This window comes from Aphelocoma coerulescens, chromosome 3, assembly GCF_041296385.1.
Source record: "Aphelocoma coerulescens isolate FSJ_1873_10779 chromosome 3, UR_Acoe_1.0, whole genome shotgun sequence".
Lineage (NCBI taxonomy): Eukaryota > Metazoa > Chordata > Aves > Passeriformes > Corvidae > Aphelocoma > Aphelocoma coerulescens.
The window spans coordinates 83,135,223-83,160,758 of record NC_091016.1 but is presented as its reverse complement, the minus strand read 5'-3'; the positions used below and the strand labels follow the sequence as shown (position 1 = coordinate 83,160,758).

Sequence of the window (25,536 nt, the reverse complement as noted above, 5' to 3'; positions counted from 1 at the left end):
ATGAGATGAAACATTTTTTAGCCTTATATTCTACAGCTGATTTATCCCTGCAATTCAACACAAACCATAGGAAGTTTGAGCAGAATACAATCTGAGTGCTACTCTCAACTAACAGGATTTCAAGCCTAAGATGATGCCATTTTAACACAAGCATGAATCAATGTGAAAAGCCACTGAGAAGCAACTCTTTCCACAAACCAGATGATACTCAAAGCAGCTGTGACGTGAATGAATAAACCCTCTGATTTTACTTCAGTAAGCTTTCCAATTCTTTCCCATGGAATTTATTGCTACAACTAATGCATTTATGAATAAATGCGATTACACCTAATCAGAATATTCTAAATCAGAAATTTCATCAGAAAGATATTTGTGTGTTGGTGCTCTAACAGCAATTTAAAAATAGGACAAATTTGTTTAAGTCATAAAAGTAATATTCATAAACAAGTCCATACGGTTCAGTCTGCAGGCAAGCTACAGCTCAGAAACACAACTGCTTTAGCAACACAGTAGTGGCAGTGTCTGCTCTAAATAGCACAGACCTTCAGCACTTTATACAGAGTTTTAGTCATGCAATTCATTACCAAGACCTTGTAGAAATGTTCCATAATGATGACTTCTTCTGTCATATTATAACGAAGTAATAAGATTACTACCCATTTATCTTAGCAATAATCCATTGCACCCATAAGCCAAAGTTGAGCTTTCAGCATTTTCCCTACTCATTAGCTTAATTTTAATGTAGTACTATTTTATTCAAAGTATCTTATATATCTCAGGTGCAACAAATCCCATTCTGCAGTTAGCTGTTCTACACTTTGATTTAAAGAGATGATTGATCTTACTGCTAATAGTATGACTAATCCATGCTTTTTTACATAAAAACCATGAAATTCAGGATGCAAAAACTCTGATGCCCCTTGTTCTGATACATAAATAATCTCTAGGTCATCTTTCCCCTTTGCTGTCCTCTGGAATGCTGCTGGTTAAAACACATATCAATGCATATACAGTCATATACACACACAAACATATGTTTTTATATGTATATATATATACACATACACATTTTAAAAAATACATTCCCATTATCCTTCTAAATTATGAACATTTAGTAGACCCCCTTGCTTTCTAATTATGCATCTATATACTTAAAGCACTTCTGTGCCAGTGTAAATCCTATTTTGTTACTGCAGGTACATTCAGAAATAAATATGTATAACAGGGGACTTCCACAGCTTCCCTCTCCTGATGATACTTTTCATATTCTGCTACTTCCATGAAAAAGTGGTAGCTTGTGAGATTTAGGAAGAGAAATAAATAAAAATATAACTACATAAATAGCATAAAGGTAAAATTATTTTTATGTTATCTTAGGAGTACTATTTGAAAATATTATTTGAAATATATTTGAAAATATAATTTCCTACCTGCCCCAAAGACTGAAATGCTGTCTTTCAAAGTGCGCATATACATTTTAAGCAAAGGCTCATAACACGCAAAAGAAAAACTGCATGATGTTTGGATCTGCTCCATTTAGCACCAAATCATATCAGTGAGATTTCACTGGACTTAGGGGAACAATTTTTGCAGGAACAAGTAGCATACACAAAGATATGAAAATTATACAAGCGAACCAAATAGAGCTTATGATTGGCTTTGGGCCATAATCAGCATTACAATTTCTTCAAGTAAGTACAAATTATATTTCATTCAGAGTGTAGTACCTGAAGACTTATGTGCTATAAAGGAAGCTTGGAGTAAAAGACATTAGACAGATGCAAATAACAAAGGGCACCAGAGAACCAGCAGCTTATTTCAACACCGTACCTGCTACAAGTGACTAGACTAAACTGAAAGCAATTCTTGCATGGTATGGGCTATTCAGGTCACAATTAGCAGCAACCACAGATCACAGAATCATTTCACTTAGAAATATCCAGTTCAGCCCCTCTGCTCAAAGCAGGACCCCTTACACCTATGCAGTTGTGTTTCAACTACCAACAAGGATGGGGACTCCACAACTTTCTCAGCAACGTGTACCAGTATTTAACCACCTCACAGTAAAAAATTACTCTTCTGTGTTCAGATGAAATTTCATGTGCCTTAATTTGTGCCCATCTCCTCTGGTGCTGCCACTGGGCACCACTGTTGAGAGTCTGGCTCCCTCTTTGTTAATCATTCTCACATCACGTATTTATACACATTTGTCAGATTCCCCGAGCCTCCTCTTTTCCACCTCTGTCACACCCTCCTCACACAAAAGATGCTCCAGTCCTTTAATTAGATTTAAAAGTCAGAAGAATTCCTAGAAATTACAAATAATGAACCATAAGGGTAAAATTATACTCTGACATCTTATAGAACAGAGAATCACAGCCCATATAAGATTTCTTTGAATATATTCTTAATTGGAATTAAACATCATCTTTTAGAAAACTACAGAGCCTTTTATTTTAAAATTATCACCACACTCACTGGTTAATGCAGTAGGTATTTAAGTAGCAGTAGCCATCAGAAACCAGGGAAATATGCATACTTTCAAGTTATATTAGTGACATTAAACTCAAAACAAATATTGCAAAATTCTCCTAGATTCTGATATAGTTCACTAGATTTAAAAAAGTATCCTGAGAGAAAAAAAAATTAATATATTCATTCTATATTAAAGGATCAGCTCTGCTCAAAGTTACCATAGCACAAAAACTATGAAAATTATTATGGTTTTGGGTTTTTTTGGAATGCTGCTTCTAAATCGTGATTAAACATTCCAGACCTTTCAGAGTTCATGTTTGCCAAACACTGAGAGTTTTATTGAATTACTCATTTCTCAGAAATGTCAAAATTCTGGACAGCTCATAACAGTGAGTGCTGTTCAAGAATCAAACTTTCACTTAAGAAGATCCAGAGTCCATCCAGAGAAGTCCAGAACAGTTCAATTTAATAACAACTTGCAGCAAAATCTAGGAGTATAACAATCTCCTACCAACTATGGAAACATAGGTCCTCCTTGAAAAAAAGAGCCAGTGAAAACCAAAAATAAGTCAAAGAATAAAAAGCCTTCATCTGTGGTTTTGTGTGCTCATGTTTTTTTTTAGGTTTTTTTGGTTTGTTTGTTTGTTTGTAATCAGTCCTGCCTTCTGCTCTCTTGAAGAAAGAAGGAAGATATATTCAAAATCAAGAGGTTTTAGGGAAAATATTTACCTTCATATATAGCAGCTAAGAGTTTACAGGCCTGAAGCAATTTCAACAAAAATCCTTGTAAATCTATAGTTACATTGTCACCAACTGTATATATAAACTATTCTTTTGATGAACGACACTATACAAAAAACTGCAGCAGTCATAACTTTTCTACAGACTTCTGAATTATTCAACCACTTATTCTTGTACTAAAAAGACAACATTGAGAAATATTCTTGGGTTCAATGTACAGATTAAATCCAAAGATGTCTGCATGTACGTACGCCAAAGAAGTTTGAAGGAAATGACAGGACAGCACTGTGGCGCTGTAATGCTCTCATTGCTGTGAGTTAAAAAACTGAAAGCTTGGGGGATCTCCTCCCCTCACTGGGAGAACTGTGTTGTGTTCATCAACCTAGTTACAATATGACAAAAGATTATAGACAGAGTGATTATACCCTCTGGTGATTTCATTTGAGGAAATGGATAAAGTGTTTCAGAAAGATTTTTCCATAAAAGCAACTATTTCTACAGCAAATGTACATAAGTTTTGGCATCCAAACAGACACACAGGAGAGATTCTGATTTCAGTGTCACTGCTGCAAACTCAAAAGTATCCAATGTCAAGAGAATTATTCCAGATTATAGCAATGAAATGGAGATCAGAACACAGCCTCCTCTTGGAGCTTTCTGATGCCATTTGTAAATTACACACAGAAATTACCTTGAACTAATGCAGCTGAAGGAAAATTGGCAACAGTTGTGGCATTTCCTAATAACCTCAGGAGTTAAAATCTTATGAGGATAGACGGATTTGGGTTTAATTTGATCACATTTCATCCATATTAAATGTAACCAAAAAAAAGTTTTCTTTCTCATAAAATTACAAAATATCTTAATGCTGTGCAAAGCTAAAGCTATGGGAGAGTGATAAACAAAAAATTGTACAAATTTAAAAAAAAATATTTAAAATCTACATTCAAAATATCTACAGATTTTTAAAAAAATATTTTAGATGTCCTGGACTGCTATCTATTTACATCTCCACTATCACTATCTCCCTGACTTTTCTAGATGGAGCAATGAGGAAACTGATCATGATTATATGCTACAGTGTATTCTTCAGGTTTTGTTGGATTTTTTCCAATTCAGAGAACACTCTCATAATTTCTTATACTTTAATACAACTGAAAGAGACTCCTAGCTCTGTTTATGGCATACTGCTCTCATAATTTACTCCCCTGGGAAAACAATTGTGCATCTCTAAGAGGAAAAACACGTCACTGTTAGATGCACACTGACTCAAAAGCAACTGCAATCAAAGAGTTAATACAGAAAAACCTTTCCCAGTTGTTCAAGAATATATACGCTGAAAGGCAAAGGAAGAAACCCAACAGATTATAAGGAAAGACAATGAGGCATTGAGAAAGCAACTGCATATGTTCTGGCCATTGGTGTGAAAAAAAGGTTAGGCTACCAACATGCAGCATAAAAACTGGAGTCCTTTTTTCTAACCAATATAAAATGGTTTCAGCTAACTTTTCCCAAGTAAAGAGATTATGATAGGATATGAAACTACGTAAAAATTAATTTTTGGAAGTTGAATTCTTGTATGAATCACTATTTATGAACTAACTGGAAGAATTTTGAAACAACTGCATCATATCAAGAGAAATGTATTCTTTTTCTTCCATATTCTTGTTGCAGTTTTGAAAGAATGTCACTACTAACATAAAAAAAAAATTCTAAGCAAGAAGTTGTGTTGATGAGGGCATAAATTCACCTCAAAAAAGGTGCGGCTACTCCAACTAGTCTATGCAGATAATTGGAAAATTCAGTGGAAATAGAGAATACTGACAGAAAATAGCAAATGGTTTTTGGCCAAACCTCAAAAGTAGTGACAATGAGAAAGAGACAAGATATCAGATAAAAGGGATCAAAGTCCTAACCCTCCCATTCCACACAGACTTATATGAATGACTGAGGTATGGGTCAGGATAAAGACACAAAACTTTCTGAAGGACTCCATCCAGGCATTTGCATTCAGCAATTCTCAGGAAATAATAATTTCAGGACTAATGGAAAATTAATACACTGAAAACTACAGATTCACAAAGCCTGAAAAGCTGATGAAGAAGGTAGCTCCTACCTTGCAAACAACAGTACAGATTTAACAAAGCTTTCCCACGTACTGCTGTAGGTTACACCTGGACCAGATATTTTGTTTTTAAAGAATCACAGAATGGATCAGGTTGGAAGGGACCACAGTAGGTCATCTGGGCCAACCTCCCTGCTCAAGCAGAGCCATCCTAGAGCACATGGCACTGGATTGTGTCCAGATGGTTCTCAAATATTTCCAGCCAGGGGCAATCCACAACCTCTCAGGATAATCTGTTCCAGTGCTCAGCCACCTGCAGAGTAAAGTAGTTCTTCCTGATATTCAGGTGGAACTTGTGCATCAATTTCTACCTGTTGCCTCTTGTCCTATTGACTAGCACCACCAAGATGAGCCTGGCTCCATCCTCTTGACACCCTCCCTTCAGATACTTATAGACATTGATGAGGGCTCCTCTCAGTTGTCTCAACAGTTTTGCTGCTACAGTAGTTATTAATATGCAAACATCTTTTTTTATTCTGAAGTAGTCAAATTATTGATGTGAAATTTGAGAGACATATTCTTATTTAGCCTAGATGATACATGTGCCAACATGCCAAAAAGTCTCCATGTAAAGAACATGCACAGCAGGAAGACAGTCTCAAATTTAGAGGTCCAGAAGGACAAAGGTCCACAGGTGTCCAAAGCAAGCGGAAGTATAATCAAGAACACAGAAAATTATCTCTGACATAGTCTCAGATGACTCAGAGAAAATATGTCCACTCTTTTCAGATTCAGGGAACATAGGAGAGAAGAAGGAATAAGTTTCCTTCATTATATTATGTTTTATGATAAGTAATTCCTATGAATGACTAAATAAAATCATCTTCCTCTATATTTTGTTTACTGCAAATGAAAATTTCTTAGTTCTCTTCTCCTCATTAATTCCCAACAAGCTATTATTATATAAAGCATACTTATTTATTAATATAAAAACTAAAAATAACTCCACTCTTATTTGGTGCGTCTGGTTCCAATACTATAACTGAAAGATTAAGTAGTAGGATAATTTAAATTTTCCAATTAAAATTCAGAAAAATTATTTTGTTGTAAAAAGATACAAACCACACACAAAATCTATTTCCTGCTTAAAGAGACTTTACATTAGTTTTTGATTCTTGTTGTTCCGCTGACTCGAACAACTGGTCTTCAAAAAGTTAAAAAGTTTCACTGTATTAGCATTTATTGTGTGATTTTGAGGTCAATGGAAACTGTAAATCTGAGCTGAATAGCCTATCAGTTATAAAGTCAATCTTTTAGTCATATAGCTCCTCTGTCCCAAAATAATTTTTATTTGGTGATTTCTAAGTGAATCCCTTGATGAACCATTTCAGTCCCATTTCTATCACTGAAAGACACAGCCCATTCTTATCTAAGATAAAAGATTCATGTCTTAAGGAACATATCAAAACTTGTCCTATTTAAAGACAAACATTAAAATCAGATGAACTACAACTTCTCTAAAATATTTTGAGTGAGAGTTAATCTTTTAAATGTTGCAGCATTTCAGAACTAGCATATACCTCCCTCAACTTTGAAAATTCTCACTTTGAGATTACATTTTTTTAAAATTAAAAACAATTTTGGTCTTTGGTATAATTTGAATTAGAATTTAAAATACTATCCTGTATTTCACTTTAAATGAAGACTGAATACTCCTAAGAATGAAAGTCTGCCTTCAGGGATGCTATCAAAGTATAGCAGACTACTGCATTCTTTCACACTTTTACTATGAAATTCCACTGAGAAGTGGCTATTCCCTAAACAGGATGCAGCAGAAGCATGTTATTCATTCTCCAGTCCTAATTACCAAAACACCTAAAATTACTTTGAGTTGTTTTAATCAAAAACTTTACAGCTTTCTGCATGTGCTTAATACAAAAGTCCATATTCATGTCAATGACATATATGTGATCCCCTAAAGAATGAAAAATTAACACTTAACAGTTGCTTTCTCAATTTAAGTATTTCACTTGTTATGATCATTTAATGAGGCCAAAAAACATGTAACAGCTGCAAAGTCACCAGGTAGACATAACTGGATTTCAAATATTACAGTGATTAAATGCAAGGGGAAAAGAAAGCTGTGAACCAGAAGCTGGATTTCTTTTGAGCTACATGCAGCTGCACTGTGGAAGAACATGTCTACCTGAAATGCTTCCTGGATTTTTACTGGTCATTGAGTTTACTCTACAAAATTTAATACATAGAAGTCACCCAAATTACAGTCATATGAATTTCACAATGTGGAGCCTAAATATTATCTTCCTTGAAAGCAAGGAACCCTGTTTTTAAGAGTAGGGCAACAATATTTCATATTAGTGCATAGTTTTGAAGCACAGATCTCTTTCAGTATTTTATTTTTAAATGACCCCTAATTAATTCAGTACTATTTTATGCATGCAAAGGCATTAGTTCTAACTGCTCATGTAGAAGCAAATATTTAATCTGTTAATGTAGAAGGCACTTCAGGATAATGTTTTCAAACTATTTACTTTAGCTTACCTTAACACGACAAACTACTTTTTCCTACTAAACCTAACAAAAACCAGAAAAACTATCAGAATGCTCAGCAAGGTAATTATAGCTGAAATTAGTAATAATTTTAACACATCAAGTAAAATGAAAGAATGGCAAACAGAAGAATATTCCCAGAGGATTAACTATTGCTGTCATAATCTCTCTACAGCGCAATTTTCTTCTCTATTTCACTTAATTTCACACTTCTGCTACCCAAGATGGCAGACCTGTTTTACAGCATAGATATTAGATTACTTTTTCCTAAATTTTACAAGAAAAGGCTACAAGCATAGTCAGTATTTTTTCCTACAAGAACACAGCTATTTTGTTCTCATGAATCACAGCTAAACTAGCAGCATTCACAGAAGTTTTCCTACCACAGGAAAATAAAAGGTAGGTGAGGGATGATGAACTTGTGTGACAGGGTCACCAAAGTGTGGGAACAATAAAAATTTAAGTACCAGATGACAAAAAGTACAACAGTTTTAAAAGCTGTTTGGAAAATTTGTCTAATTACTTCTGATGGTAAAATTTATTTTTGCTTGTGCACTACCATCAACAGTGAATCAAATATGCTACAGTGGAAAAGGGAACATATACTCTCACAAAAGCCCCTGAGACACGTCTCTCAAACTAAACCAAAGAAAACCCAAAAACCTGCTCTTTGGTAGCATAATCTCCTCCAGACTGCCTGCATCCTTTAGTAAGACACTACACACAGTGTAGCTGAGACTTCTGGCTACCAAATCTGGATTTGTATTTTATTAAAAGAAGAGCTTAAACTAATTGTAAGAATGAGGAGGTTGCCCAGAAGTGGTGCTCTTCTGCACAAAAAAAAAAAACAACCCAGCCCTTTTTTTTTTCTTTCTTTAAGTATTCAGAACCAGTTTTATTGGATGAATCTTTACACAAATTAAAATCCTGGCAGGTAAAAGCAGGTACTTTGTTAGATTACTCCTAGGTACAGGCAGATGCATCTATTCCCACAGTGGCTCAGCAGGTGTTTTTCAGCAGCTGGTGCCCTTTACTGGCTTGCCTTTGTAAGTGTTCCCATCAGATTTTCAACTATTTCAGAGGCAGCACTACACAATATACACACACTTGGCAGCTGTGCAGAAAATGAAACAGGCTTATCATTTTATCCAAATCAGATGCAGTCAATTTTATCTCATGTTAATATTAAAAAGTCCATTTCCCTATTCATATTTACTATGTGCATGAAAAGGAGCAACCTAAACCACTATAAGAATATATAACTCTTATAAGACAGTATCTACTAAATATTTTAAAGCAATTTTTGCTTAGTATATTATGCACAGCCATGCTAGTTTAAAGAACAGACTAAAAGAAATGAAGTTCTCTGTATTTATCAGTACAGATGTCCCTATCATACTTTGAGCCATATTATCAATTAATTGCTCTTCTCTTTGAACTTCTCTGCCCAAGAAGAGAGAACTCAAGATTTTACAGAGCTCTTAAAAAAAAAAAAAAGAGGTTGTACATTAATAACTTTACTAGTACTTAGAATAAACAAAGTCTCTCTAAATGAGAAGGTCTGTTAAAACTTCAATTACAAACTCCCTAATGAAAGGACATTTGAAAACATTTTATATTCACAAGGATTTTTTCTTGTTTTATCTACATTTATTAGTGGGTTTTCCCTGTGGCCATTAATATCAAGCCCTTGAAAATAAAAATGTACGTAAAAACACAGCCCAGACTGACACAACAAAGAGCATATTTACCACTTTTTCATAGTATCCTTGCCCCTCTCAACATCTCCAGAGTCTTAAACGTGTTCATGTAACAAAACCATCAAACTTATCAGATGTTAAAAGGGTCTTATTATGACTATGTAAATATATAAGCTAACACCAAAAATAAATAAATCTATAAAGTATTTGTTGGGACAAAAGGGTTCAAACCAGAAGATTTAGCAAGGATGTAACAGTTTTGCTCGAAGTGACCTTGCAGCTGGGACTGCTAAGAATGCTGGTGTGGGAAAACTCCATTTATTATGCCTAGTGCTGTTCATCCTCTGCCTGTTTTGAGAAGTATTCTTAGAAGAATTCCTGTTTTGAGATAACACACTCCCGCAGGCATACTTGAGCCTCCGGCTGGGAGAGAGATCATAAAGGCACAGCCTCCTGATAAACTGCTAATGTGCCCTTTGATATATCAGGGCTGGTAGTGGAGATGCTACCTTCCCCTTCCCCCTCTGCCCACTAGGATGAGCTAAGGGATGTGTCTCCCTGTGTCTCTGCCACCTGGCCTTGCTGGCAAAATAATGAAATAAATTTACTCTTTTCATGGCAGCTGTGGTTTGGTGGTCACCTGTATGTGTCAATTCACACAGTATTATACAATATACTATATTCTAACAGCACTTAGAAACTGATTTTTAAAGAGAAAAGATAAATGCCTTGATAATCTTAAAAATATTAAAAGCACAAGACTACAAAAGGTCTTGAACTAAACTGCATATGCGACTAGGACAAACACAACTGAAAGAAGAAATTATTGGATCATATTTTAAGCACTCAATTTTAAGACACTACAAGGTAGGTAAGGGTATTATACTACAGCTGAAAAGCAAGGAGAAGGCTATTGGCCAAAAAGAAAAGATAGTCTTTCATTGAAAAGTCATCTGAAAAATTTGTGTAGATGAGCTAACACAGCACATGCTGCAAAGGAAACCTTCTTCGGTCTCATTCTAAAAGGATCCAACTTGTCCAGTGTCAAACCAAAGCAAATAAACCTGCTGTCAGCCTGCCAAAAGACAGGTTTACAGCACAGGTAGAGAGAGAACACTGTTTTGGAATAAGAAAGAAGTTTCATTGCAAACTGCTATGCTGGTTGCTTTTTTAAATCAGGGACATATTGTACAATCTGGAAAGACCTGTGGGTGCAAGTGGTTATCTATCAATTTCTCCAGTAATCCTGGTAAACCAACATTTTAAGAAAGGATTTACAATACTTCCCCATTCTTATGGGACAATAAAAAAAGCCTGTTTTCACTATACTTTTCTGGTGAAAATCCTTCCAATTTGTACAAATCCAGTCTGTTTTTAAATGGTCACATTACAATAATTTGATCCACATCATCATACTAAAAATAAAAGCCACATCATATAAATAGGCGCAGGAGGATGTAGTTTGAGAAAATACAGGCTTACATCTGATCAATTATATAATGCCTAGCTCCAAAACTCATGTGAGATGTGATGTATTTGCTTCCTTTACCTTTCTTCCTTCCCATCCCAAAAGAGGTGAACTGTGTCATTACCTCCACAATGGTGGATAGGCACATATTGTTCCAGCAAGTGCAGGCTGCTGCTCAGTGAAAGCCGCCTTTTGCTCTTCATAGAATCTGACATAAGATCATGCTTCAGTTCTCATCTACCTCCAATTATTCATCATCCCCTCTTTTTTTGCATCCTACATACATCTCTTATAGAGACAGAGATTGGCTTGACTATCTTCTTTGCATACAGATCTTTCATAAAAATAAAATAGTAGAAATCTGACAAGCTGAGGGAGGCAAGGAGAAGGATATATAAAACAGTGGTCTATTAAAAAGCCTCTCTTATTTTAATAATCAACTCTGCATTAATGGGAAATGTATATATACATACCCCATATACATGTTGTATATATGTTTTATACATGGGTATATATATATGTTTTACATATATAGATGTAGTTTATATGTTTAACTATCAAAAATGTATATATTACTGTCTTTTTTAAGTCTATGATAATGTTGGACCGAGAATGGATGACAGACTACAGAGAAGTCACACCCACCCAACACAGAGATGCTTCAGAGAAAATAGTTTCAATTTCTCATCCTGTGTTAAGAGACAGGTCCTTTCAAAGACTGTAATAGTACCAAACACCTTTTTGGTGAGTCAAAAATCACAGGTTTCAAATTCTAAGGGTAAACCACAATCCTTACTGACAAGTACCACTGCATTTCAAAATATTATTTTTAAAAAGTAATTATAAAAAATATAAGACTATTCAATTTCTTTTTGTCTTTTACTATCACTACTTTAAAAGAGGAAATCTTTATACTCAGTATACCTCTTTTGAGATAGTTCATTCTCTCTTGTTTCAGCACTAGTTTAAACTCTTATTCTGATATTCTGGGAAACCTGCTTTATTTATTTTGATACAGAGTTCAGAGATGCAAAAATACTCTCCTGTTTGGAGAAAGTCAATATAGGTGGAACTATGTTTGGAACAATAATCTCAGATTATTGGGAAAAATTATCTATCTGTAAAGTATTTCTTAATCACATATTTATTCCTTTGTATCTACCTACTTCATGACTAATTTTCTACGGTGATGCGAAGTTTTCAACTTGTCAAACTCCTGGTTATTGGAGAGTGGTCATAATTGCTGATCCTCCCGAGCTGTGCTCCTAAGAACTCTGCCTCACTGGAGCTGGGACATCCACTTGCCATGATAGATCAAGAAATTCAGACTTTCACATTTCATTATGGAAATAATTCAAAGTTGTACTACAATATTCATAAAGCCTTGCTATCCCTGCAGTATACCTATATTTTAAATACCATATCAGATCTATTTGACATTACCATATCAGGTTTCTTTACCTCTAAATTATTTAAATATGGTTTTTTGTTTTAAAGGTGTTACCTAAAATAAATAAGGTTAGTAATCAGGCATTAATTATAATCAGAGATCCTATTGAACAAAAAACCCCATCTTACTGGCAAAGGTATATTAGAATAATAGAAAGGTTTTATGAAACCAGAAAAATGTTATGGTACCATTTCTAGTATTAAAGGCGATATCAATAAAGTAAGATTTTTTTTTCAAAATACTTTTTGATTTATCATAACGGGAAGATGTTCTCCATTGCTGAAAGAAAAAAGAACTTCTTAGCATTCAGGAAATCATATAGTCACATCTATCTGCAGTGAAAGCTGAAGTCAAGTGAGGCACATGTTTAAAAATATTACATTCAATGAATTATATTCAAGCACAGCAAGTGTCTTTCAGAGGTGAATTAGTAGCCAGCCACAGAACATGTTTGCATTTCTACAACGTGAGATTACAGGATTACAGATGAATTTTAAAACGAGAATACCACTTTACAGCTTGTACATCATATCAATAGACCTTTTGATGAAGATTTAATAAACTATCTCTACTAAGAAACAGGATTTTCTTAATGGAAAATACGATAATTTTATACAAGATTGACAATAAACTGCTGGTTTGGCATGAAGCACGTGTTTTTGCTTGCTTTTAGCCACAGCAGTATTATTTATTCCTAGAATTTTAATGAAACAATGCCTAAAGGCTTCATTTAAGGGTAAGTGAAAGAAACAATCTGATGCAGACATTTTACATATAGCATCTGGGACTCTAAAATAATGATAAAATACCATTAACTCACATATTGAAGAAAATTAAGCCAGAGCTTGTAGGCTTTAAGATTGTCATCAGTGTTGAATCTTAACTTCAGTATTTTTGTTCACCTGTTATTGCACATATTCAACCTTCTTTGGACCCCCCTCCCTGAAATATGAGGACGGACTGTAATCCCTAATATACACTACCAGCCATTAAATCATGTACCTTGACCTACATGATTTTCCTTGTCTTAAGTTGGGACTAATGATTACAGAACTTGTAAACTCTCCTCAGAGCAATTTCTGAGCATAAGTCATTGGATAAATGAAAGGATTTCAATAAAATGCAAAATGTTTTTTAAAATTATTCCATGTGCTTCAACCATCAATTGCTGTTTGGAAAATACGCAACTGAAATATGCACTAAGATCAACTTTGGAATTAATGATCCAATATTCTGCATGTGAAAAATGTAATTTATCTAAAAACATGCATACTTATATTCAGTAGACTTACCTTGTAAAATTCTAAAAACAAGAAAACATTACAGGAAAAGAGAGAATATTGATTTTGTAATAATTCCTTCACATAACGCAGAGTGAAAAAAAAAAAAACCCTTTCTTATTTAGATCATTAAGCAGTGCTAGTAAAGGGAAATGGAAATAACACGAAAAAAAGAAATAAATCCTACCCTGAATACCCACTTTAGGTAAAAAGCTAAAGTAATTTTTCAACATTAGCAATTTCTTAGATAAAACCTGTTTTCACAATCTTGAAGAGTAACTTTCCTTGGCCTGAGTTTATGACTTTAAAGGTACATTTATTTGGCAAAAAGTCTGGCACAAAACCACCTTTATAATAAATACAAAAAATATATTTCACTAATGGTCAAGCTCCATGTCAACTGAGCAAAGATAATAAATCTAAGCTTGTGCTTACCCCATTTTTTAAATTCTCATTATTGAAACAACCCAGCTGGCATGTCACTTGTACAAATAGCAGAACCATAATACTTCAGATTAAACTGGTGTGACCAATCAGCTACTTATGAACCACCTGTGCTTGAAGTGCAGTAAAAACACAGTTCTCTGAAAAATAATAAATGTCAAGAAAAATAGATCTCTGCAAAGGGGGATGGGGGTGGGATTTTTTGCCTTTCAATAAGATAAGAGCCCTTTGCAGCTCCTTCCATGGGACACACTGGACGCTTCTACCTCTGAACACCAGTGACATTCCTGAACAGCAGCACAGCGCCCTCCGTGCCCCCAGCTCCTGCTCCCAACTCAACACAGGTAGGAAATAAACAATATGAGACAACACAGGTGGAGTGAGACTGTTGGAGGAGGTGAAGCAGGAGTTCAGATCATAATGGAGAAAGGTAGGAGACAAAGAAGAAAAAGGAACAACTCAACAGCGAAGTGCTGAAGCCAGCAGTTTATGACATGTTGTGGCATGTTTTTATGGCTGCTAAATTGTGCAGGGTTGGTCACTCCTGATCTTATACTTGCAGTGCATCCTGGGATTAGGTAGGAATGGTAGCTAGAAAAATTTGGACCTTTGTCAGTTCATATGAGTTTCATCTTAGCATCTGTGTTCTTTCAGGCAATGATTTCACTAATCATGAAGTCATAAACTTTTTAGAAAAGGTTATGCAAGGAGGCCCTAACTAAACTAAATATTTACTTTGAAAATACCAGTCATAAGATTTCAGATAATATAGTACTAAAATGATCTTAAATGTGTTATTCCTTCATTCTGGAGTGCGGCAGCAGATGCATCCTGGCTACATTGCCAATCCAATAAAAAAGAACCCTGTGTTAATATCTGTACTGGTTTAAGGCATTGCTGCTGCCTTTGGTGTTGATTTGTAGAGGTTTTGTCATTTTGCCTTATACTTCTGCATAAGAAACTACTAAAAAAGGAATCATATACATGTTTAAAATATGGTTAGTATGTGGTTTGTTAGAACTAGTGTCCAGAGGAATCCATTTCTCTCATCTCTTCTCAACCTGTGTTTACAGGAAATAAGAAAATCTAAATCTCAACTAATACTTTAAAACATTTAAATGCAAGATTACTTCCAACTTATATGATGCAAAGATTTAACTTCTGGCCAACAGTTCAAAATATAAATGAATACCTTATGAACTCAGTTCTGACCTTAGGAGTTTTGAAGATGAAATGCAATGGTGTACTCTGCAATACACGTTACATGGTCAAATACTCTCCCCAAACTGCTGACAGTGGGATCAAAATCACATAGCTCATAAGAAACAGAGTTCTTAAAATTATTTTTGTGCAAATGAAACCATACAGATTAAAAGAAAAGAAAGAAGAATATTTATAATTTTTAATACCACCAGGACTTCCCCAGAGAACAGAACTGCTTAGAAAGCTCAATATATAATACTTAAAAACCCAGCAACAATAAATGGCTTGGTTGCTTTGTGCTTGTTTTCCCTGTGGATTATGGGTTGCATGTATATTGACTTGTTAAACAGGCTGAGTACCTTTATGTCTAGACTAACTCAATGTCTTACATCAAAACCCTACCACTAATGGCACCTCATAGCAGTCAACAGTAGCAGAACTGTAAGCTTCCTCATGATGCCTTTAGAAGTTCCTAGTTATGAAATATCTACAGTTATATTTACTGCCATCTCTAGTCCTTGCCCACCTACTCAAATTTTAGATAATCCTGCAAACATATCCATATAGAGATACAACAGAGCCATTCTGTGAGCACCTATACCTGCTAGGGAAACACCTGAAAATCATTATATTTCTGCTTTTGCTTACACTAGTTAACCAAAAATAAAATATATTGACAGAAAATCTTCATGCTCTCTAAACTGACTCCAGTTAATTGGCAAAAATTTGAAACACCAGCCAAGGTGTTTCTCAGCTTAGAGATTTAAAACAGCCATGCAGAGGAAACAAAAAAAAAAGAGAATTTGCCCTAACCAAGATATTTACATCTTGACTAGGTATGTATGAACTTACGCTTGGCAATTCCAGCCTCTTTTAGCTCATTGATAAAAAAGTTCTATTCAACAGATTTTGAATCTATGAGTCTCATTAGTGGAACCAGGAAACTGCCAAGTCCTGCAGCTGGACAAAGTTCATAAATTTCTCATCTGTTGTTGCAAATCGATACTAAACTTGGGGGCAGGAATTACATACATACATACATACATACGTGTTCAAACAATCAAAATTGTATTTGTTGTTGACACTTCTATTTGATCCCATGTAATAAGAATCATATCAAAGAGTTAAGTTCTGAAGAAAATTGTTTCTATTACAAAATTTCACTGTAAAACTGAAAAGCAGACCTCTTGATACACAGTCTACAAAGGAGAATTACTTATTACAATTGTATAGCTGATGCATTTGTTAACATTTATTTTAACAATATATGTGCAAAAATCTGCAAACTATTCATTTTAGATAGGTCTTTGTCTGAACCATATTTTTTCTGAAACTGCTTACTGCCTATTGAAATATTGCTACTTCTTGCAAAAAATTTACAGATTAATAGGTAGTATTTAGCTTAGGAAAAAGATATTTTATTGCAAAAAAAGTTGTCATGCTGAATATTGTCATATAAAATGACAATAACTGCAGTAGCTGTATTTTTCTATCTGGTTAAGCTGTCAGTCAATTCATAAACACAACATTAGGTACTGTCACCTAAGCAGAAAAGAATAGATTCCGATTCTAAAATTAAACTGTCTTCTGTTTCGAAAGAGTTAAATCTTTACGTAAGACAATCTTTACTCAGAATCCCAATAAACTGCTCTGCATGTATTCTCATTTCCTGCTTTCCCAGAGAGAAAAAGGTGGAAAACATTTATCCATGTTATATGCTGCAGAGCTAAGAGACATAAAACCTTCTTCATATGTACACAGAGCTTGCTTTTTATGTCTCTGTTCAAATCTATATCAAATCTTCCATTTTTCGATAGATTTGAGATATACAATGAGGAGTAAAAAGGTACCTGTGATGGAGTACTGCAAGTTCTACACTGTAAATAACTCACAAGAAATTTAGTTTCCTTACCTCAGCTTTTTCACCCTTTTAACTCAGTAAAAATTGAAATATTAACATTTGTTTTACCTGCATTTTTCCTCTTTGCTCTTTACTTTCTATCACCAAAGCACATTTCGAGATGACTTTGCACCCCATAGAGTCTACAACACCATATTCAACACCACTGAACTGCATCAGATGTAAGCCTAGTGCAGAACAATGCTGTGCAGTCAGAAGCCAACCTGTACAGGTCAAGGTACAGAAGCTCAGGCTCACTTTTTCCTGTGATCTTCAGAAGAGAACAGAATCGCCGTAATACTTTCATTTCATTCTAGTGATTCAGATCACAGCTCAAAACCATAAATAACTGAAAACGTAATGCCAAAGGAATTGAGAACTGCAACTCGTGAACAAGTAGTTCAGATTAGGAATTCCTTGAATCCAAGTCAACATGAAAGGGATTATATTACTGAACTATGTTCCCCAATAAATATTCTCCAAATTAGTAGTGAAGAAATTAACTGGCTGCATTTACCTATCACATATCACTGGAAAAACTGGCAGTATTTCCAGTTAAATTTTGGTATTACAAAGTAAAAACTAATTTAATAACTTCAAAATGGTATACTCACCTCATCTAAGTCTTTAATATAAACAATTTTCTCTTCAATACCAATAGGCATTGGTTCACTATGGGGGATCTTCACCTCTTCATACATTTTATTGTTTTCTCTCTGAACTGACTCTGGTAAGAACACCTAAAAAAGTATTACAGGAAAATTAATTGAAAGTATGAAAACAGAAAGTGTCAGTATGTATAACTTACTTTGAACAATGCTTTATAACTTTCCTGCAAAAAATGAGTCCCAACCAAAAGCAAATCTCACTCATTCATTTTATAGATAGTACTGAACCCCCCAAATGGAAAATAATCAGTTTTACTACTCAGAAAATAGTCCCAAAACCCCAAAAAACATAACTCTGTTTTATTACATTTCAGAATCCACTAGGTCTAGAATTTCATAAAGATTTCATTTTGTTAAAGTCAATTCAAAAGTATCCAAAAGACAGAAAAGTAGTATTTTAAGAATTTAAGTGACCCTAGAAATAAAAGCAAATACATCAGTTGAGAATAAGATTATTTCTTCCAGAGTCAAAATAAAAATAGAATATATCAAAGAGTTTGAAACACCCTGCAAAGAAGCACTGCTTCATACATTGGATTCTGAGAAGGAGGAGACTAAGGAAACAAAGGGAACCCTGCTGCACATTACTCATTGGGAAAGATGTACTGTTCAAGAAGGGTCATGCACCAACATACCTTTGCACCCCCAATGAATGCCGATGTTTTCATAGCTTCAGCTCGGGAATCATAGACATGTGGATAATGAATTTTTTCGAAGCTCATCTCTCTCTGTCTACCTAGGACTGGCATACTTCGAGCATTCAGAAGTGCTAGTTCTCTGTGAGCAGAAAAAATGCAATAATTCTGCCCATTTCAGGCTGCCATCACAAAAACTGAGCATGGTATATTAAAGTCACAGCAAGAGTTGTGGAAGTCAGAGAAAAAATTTTAGTGTTATTCTCTGGCACCAGTTAGGCCAAATCCTTAAAATACACTGTTCAGATAAAATTCAGAAGCGCAATCCAGTAAGTGCAAGGCTTTCCTAAAAGCAGTTTTGACTCTTTTTAAGTAATACAGAAACATGATTTCACAGTTCGGTACCAGTCTCACTATATTTTTCTCAATACAAAATACAACAGCTTATTTGCTCCTTATCCTCTCCCTCCTCTACTCCTCCCACTACCTTCTAGCTGACAACTTGGAAAATAGTACCCATTAATCTTGAGAGAAAAAAAGAAAGATACTTCTGATGGATTTAGTACAGACTTCATAAATCCTAAGCAAGTAGTGAGCGTAAAGGAACTAAGAAAGATAGCCTACCCCACTAATCTGCAATTCCAGCCCACGTAGATGAGATCAAGAAGATTCTCATTAAGCAAATCACTGCTTTCTTTCCTGAAAATTAGGTTTTCATATTAAAAAAAATTCTACGCTTGTAATAAAACGTGACTTGAAGTCAGAATCACCTAATCACCAAAGCAAACTAAAAGAAAATAAACTGTTATGATATATTGAAGTAGCAATTACAAGAGAAGCATTTCTCAACTTTTGGGATTTATTACCTTTGCATCCGCAGCTCTTTGGGATCAAAGCACATTTGTCCTTCTCCAGAAACTTCTCCATCTTCCCCAGCTTGTTTTTCTTTTCTGGCATTTCGTTTTTCCTCCCGACGATATTGTTTCATTAACAACTTTTCTTGTTCAGACTGAATTGTGACTTGACAACCGTAATTTGGCTTAGCATTTTCTCCTATAAACTTCTTGCACTGTTCTGCAATTTGATAACAGGCATGCATCTCCGTAAGTACTGTACTCCATCTTTTTTCCCCAGTTTCATTCTTTGGAGTTTGATGTTTAGTTGGGGTTTTGATATTTAGTTGGGGTTTCATGCTTGTTTTGGGGGTTTTGTGTGTGTGTGTGTGTGTATTGTGTGTTTAAAAATAGTTGAGCTTCATGTAGACTGTGCAGCAGTAGGCCTCAAGACCTCTAAAAGTACCACCAGGTCGTGTCCCAAAGGTAAGCCATTTAAAATAAAAACCACTTCATTCCAAAGCAATGGGGTGGACCAGCAGCAAAAGGAAGAGCATTTTTTCTTTTCTGTATTTATGATAACTTCATCTACAGTGGAAATGCTACTTAGCCTCTTATCGCTGCTCTTACACACATGCACTGATAAGCAGGATGGCATGAAAACAGATTAAACAGGGTGATTTTTTTTAAAACAGCCTCTTCACAGAACAATTAGTGTGTATATGCTAGATAACATGATTGTATTGAAAGCATACTCACAATGCAATTTCCCTGATCAAGCAAGAAAATCTATCCTACTCTATACAGTCACAAGGACTCCTTCCTTTTATGTCGATAAGCAGCAGGATTATCAAGAAGAATCAGAACCACAGAACAATTACAGTAAACAATAAGTCTAGGGGAGCAGGGAACCCAAAATAGCCCAGTTACATTCACCTTTCTGAGATCAGTACTGGCCAGAACCAAAGACGCAACCAAGTCTTTTGGTTACATACAGGCTGGGAGAGATTTATTTTGTTTTCATTTTAACAATATTGGTGGTTTTAAATGTCATTTTTCAAATTCTGCAAACAGATTATTAGTTTATATAGGCTTGACTGAATATTAAATACTTAACTCAGTTATGTTTCATATGTACTTCTGCAGCCAAACTCTTGAAGCGAAAGACTTGAAAACCTTTTTTCATCAAATAAGCCCACTTGACTGACATTTTGAACAATTTGTGCTGCTTAGTTTTCACCTACAGCAACAGTGAAACTCCTACATCTCACAGCATGCATACTGGATAAGGCAACAGTAACCTGTTAAATAGCATTGAAAAAATTCTAATAAACTGTCAAAATGTCCACATTAATACCATCATGTCTGCAGCTTTAACTCTCTCTCTCTTGCATTAAAAGAGGACAATAATGGATGCAATTTCCTGACTAAATTTAATTCAGACTGAACACACCAGGGCAAAGAAATGTTACTTGATTTGTCCGATAAGCACAACAATCACCTTTACTGCCACAGAAGGAAATTACATAAGAAATAGTCAAATAATACAGCATGGTATAAAAATGCAGTACATGTACAGTTACTTGACTTGTGCTTATTTTTTAAAGGCACAAATTACTCAAAGTTGACTACATTTCTGACAGAAATCATTCCCTTCCCCAAATGAAATTTTGGTAAGATAAGACTTCAATCCCCATAAAAAATACCATTTTGATCAACTAAAAAGAAAAAAAAAAAGCTTATTAAAATTAATAGACTGAACTCAGGACAGAGCACCTTCAATCACAGAGAAGATACCTTGTGACTTTTTTACCACAGAGAAAGAAGGGTTCTCTCATCAGTGAAAAAAAAACATAAAATAAGTTATGCTTTTCTATTGTCTGAAAAACATAACATTGAAAATATTACTGTGATAGGTTTTACTCATGGCATAATGAAAAAGCTTCCAAAATACTATTTCTGCTAAGTGAACATAAAATACTCCTGTAACTAAAATCTGTACCTAGGAGAAAAATATAATAATTCCATTTCTATTGAATGTATTTTTAATTTTTTATTATTTGATTACCTAAGAAGAGAAAACTATCAGGACACAAAGCCTTGTCTAGCAAGACATTCCTCTTTGAAATCACAAACAGTGAAACTAACAGTTGCTCTGATGAATTTAGACTAACCATTAGCACAGGAAGAGATGAATTTCTAAACACTTGCTTATATAACATTTCATTGAAGACAAACATTAAAGAGGGATCATTTACATTTTAAAATTATTGAGAAGATACATAAGTCCACCATTTCTAGCTCTATTCACATTTTTCTAACTCCATTTGCAGTGAATGTGCAATGGGCTGCATGCTGCTATGTCCATGTAAGATTTATCCTAAGTCACACCGTATATGCAATCAGATTTATTTTTGTCAGAGAAGAAAGTAATAAGGCTTGTTTTACAACAGAAATATGTAAAACATATTTTAAAATAATTACTCGGTGCAGACAAATTAACTTATAAAAGCAAAAAATCACAGTACAAAACCTGAATCTCTTTTTTCCCCTCTCACTTATTCATGCTTAAGCTTGACTTTATTATTTTCAGGAGTGCTTGTTACTGTGCTTTTCTTCCCCAAGGCCTACATTAGATGATTGTAGAGAGTATTAGATATTAGAGAGTAGAGTATTAGATGAAGTAGAGAGGAAGCAGGAAAGCAAATGAGGAGTAATAGAAGATCAGATTATTGCCAGAGTAATCCATTAAAACAGGAAAAGTGCAACTATTAATACATTCAAAATCTGCATATGCCCATAGGCAGTTGAAAACTAAATAAATATATGCAATCTGTATTTGTTTCTTCTGTATAATCGGACTACCATTTCTTTCTTTAAATCCAGAAATGCATTCCCCCATTGTCTCCTGGGATTTTTTTGCTTGCTTTTTAAATATACATGGACAATACTACAGCTGGAAATAGAGCTGTTAGAAAACTACTTTTTATCTAATTTGGAACAAAAATTTTGTAGTCACTTACCTTGCAGAGCCTGGAACCTGCTATCATTTGGACAAGTCGAAGATCTTCCCAGAATCAGAGATCTGTTCTGTAGGAGTTTCTCTATGAGTTCAAAACCTTCAGGGCCTAGCAGTTCAAATAACTACAAAGAAAATAAAATCATAAGTCACTATGCAAAGGTACATAAATTTATAAATAGGACTGCAATATTTCCATCCTTGGTAACATCATTTCTGTTAACAATGACAAATATTTAACAAATTAATGAATTTCAACTCCTAGTAATTCAACCCAAGGGGTATAATTTCTAATACCAGGTTCTCTACTACAAAAAAATCTGTGAATTTTGTCTATTAAGGAAAACTCACTTTCTCTTGGAGATTCTTGTATAAAATTTAACTCTTCTCAAGACTAAACTTTGCATGTTTTCATGGTTATTTATATATGCTGTAAATTTATTTCTCCATAACCTATGCAGATGAATCAAGAGAACCAATGCTTTCTCATGAAAGTCAGATATGTAGGAAGTTATTCCCTTTACAGTTAACACTGTATGTTGTAGCCTACTGCATTAGGCTACAGATGTAGCCAACTGCATTTTCACAGTCTCATCCTACAAAAAAAATTAAATAGCATAGATGTGGAGTGCAGCAGGCATAGAAGAAACAGTTAAGATGACACTGGTATTGACTTTAGTCTATAGTACTTGTACATATAATCCTGCAAGTAATTTGAACACATAATGTAAGTGATGTACACCAGAAGAGAATTCTGTACCAGTAAGTGATACTTCGGTCCAATGATTTTCTTACTCAAACGATTCTCTTGTAGCAGGTTAGATAAACACAGTTCCCTATTTAAAGTTCCATTTTCTACATAATGCTAGGTTTTAATGGAAAAACCCCACCCAAAACATTAAAAGCACTGTTGGGGCTCTTAGGAGTTCTCCTGGGGTTTTTTTTTCTGTTAAAGGAATTTTCCCCATATGTGGTGTTAGGGGGACAAATTGCTGGGTACTTAAGAAAAACAAAAGACCTAGCCACTTGAGTGGGGTGCATCTGGCTACTCTTTGGTTTCACCTGGGTGTGGGGACAGTCGGTCCCCGGCGTTTGGATGGAGAGGGAGGCTGCTTTCTTCGGCTGCTTTTTTTCCTTCTGCCAGAGAAGCCCCGGATTCCCAAGCCCGCCTTTCCCTGCCCCGCTGGGAGCTGGGCTGTGGCCACCCTGCCCCCCTGCCGTTGCTTTGAGCCTTCGCTATGTTGTAGCCATGCTCACCCTGCCTGCCCAGAGCTCTGGGGGGTTCCCACCGCAGCGCCTCAGTTTGGATACACTTCATCTGCCACCCGGGATTTGTGCTCGTCCCTGCCATTCCAGCCTGCCGTTCCAGCCTGCTGTTCCCAAGGGTCCGGCCGGACACCGGGATTGGCTGCCCAGGGGTTTGTGAAGCTTTTGTTCCATCCCTCCCCAGGATCCCAGGGCACCAGAGCAGCCACGTGCTCCCCGAGCTCGCTCCGGAGCGCCCCCTGCAGCCGCGGGGGAACCATCGCACCTGCCCTGCTCACCGGGAGCCGCCAGCGCCCCTGCCGGCTGCGAGCGGAACTGCACCCGAGGGGAAAGGGCCCGCGGCCGAGAAGGCTGGCACTGGGTTTGGGATTGTTTGCTGCTACTGCCATGGTTATTGTCTTTTATTTGCCTTGTTATACACATATAGATATATAATAATAAAGAACTGTTATTCCTATTTCCCATATCTTTGCCTAAAAGCCCCTTGATTTCAAAATTATAATAACTTGGAGGGAAGGGGGGGTCACATTTGCCATTCCAAGGGAGGCTCCTGCCTTCCTTAGTAGACATCTGTCTTTCAAACCAAGACAAGCACATTCATGCCTGTCTTATCTATAATTATTTTATCAAAAATCAAAGCATTACAGTAAGCAGCAAGTTACTAAAAACCCATCCTTGATTTTTAATACTGCTCAAAACAATTTTTCTCAATTTTTTTCAATTTCCAAAAAAGAAAACAGGACAGTTTCTCCTTAGTGCTTTTTGAATTTGCTGCTAATATTATCCACATAACTTCAGAAATCAGGTAGGAATACAAGATGTAATGTACTTTGATGTGCTATTCTGTGAAAGAGTAAGGCTTTGGCACTGTAGGATTCAAGTATTTCTGTTCTAACTATAAAAGGAGAGAGAGGTCTCTCACTGTCCTGTACTTAATTTGCCAACTCCTTAACAAAGAATCTTTCTGTGGCTCTCTATGACTACTGCCCTCTGGGAATACCTTGAAATAACTTTGTGTTGCCTCTTCATATATTTGAAAAATTCTGAATAGTGCCAATGGCGTCAAACCAACGATACCATTTTTTCAGGCCAATTTGTACTTCATAATACAAGCTGTCATTTAAAAATAAGGGAGGAAAAAAAAAAGTGTTACTCCTGGACCTCAGGGGTTTCTAGAAAAACATAAGGTTTGTGTAAATTAGTACAGTGATGGTGCAGTTTGAAGAGACCATGAACTAGCAGCCGAAATGTATAGAGTCTTGTATTTCCTTCATTAGAGTAACCAGTGATGGCAAACTGGAGAAGCATTCTCCAGAAAAAGTAAAATAAGAGAATACAGTAAATGTGGACAAATAGAAGATTCTCAAAATTAACAAACTACAAAAATATAGAGCAGGGAAACTGCTGGTTAGACATCAATTCTGCTGTCAAGGATCTCAAGCTACGATGGATTTCCCTTTATCCAGCCTTTGCTAGCACTGATCATTAATTCTCCTATTTTGCATAGCTATTTACTGTCACTTTACAGCCACATTTTAACTAATATTATCGAAAACCATAAGATGACCCTGTTTTTACATTTCAAAAGAAAGTGGCCATTTAGTACTGGTAAATTTGAGTAGGGATTTTCCAGGAGCAAATGCTTAAGGCAGGGAGGGAAAAATAATCACAAATCACAGGGAAATGAAATTCTTTCAATTCAACCAGATCTGGGCTCAAACACTAATTTCTCATCAAGGCAGCAGACACAATGTAAGCACATTCAGACTTAGCATGCTGCTCTCCCAAACCCCCAAACTCAAACTCACACCACTGCTC

The 25,536-nt window shown here is 35.5% G+C and overlaps 1 protein-coding gene across 1 annotated transcript in view; it reads right to left on the bottom strand.

Moving 5' to 3' along the window:
• ASCC3 (activating signal cointegrator 1 complex subunit 3) overlaps positions 1–25,536 on the bottom strand; it is a 256,973-nt gene that overhangs the window by 192,425 nt on the left and 39,012 nt on the right. The window contains exons 5-8 of the mRNA XM_069011075.1: positions 22,457–22,577; positions 19,467–19,674; positions 18,601–18,742; positions 17,912–18,037 (exon numbers count right to left, since the gene is read on the bottom strand). Of these exons, the coding sequence (XP_068867176.1) occupies positions 17,912–18,037; positions 18,601–18,742; positions 19,467–19,674; positions 22,457–22,577 (597 nt within the window). The remainder of the gene's footprint in view (positions 1–17,911; positions 18,038–18,600; positions 18,743–19,466; positions 19,675–22,456; positions 22,578–25,536) is intronic.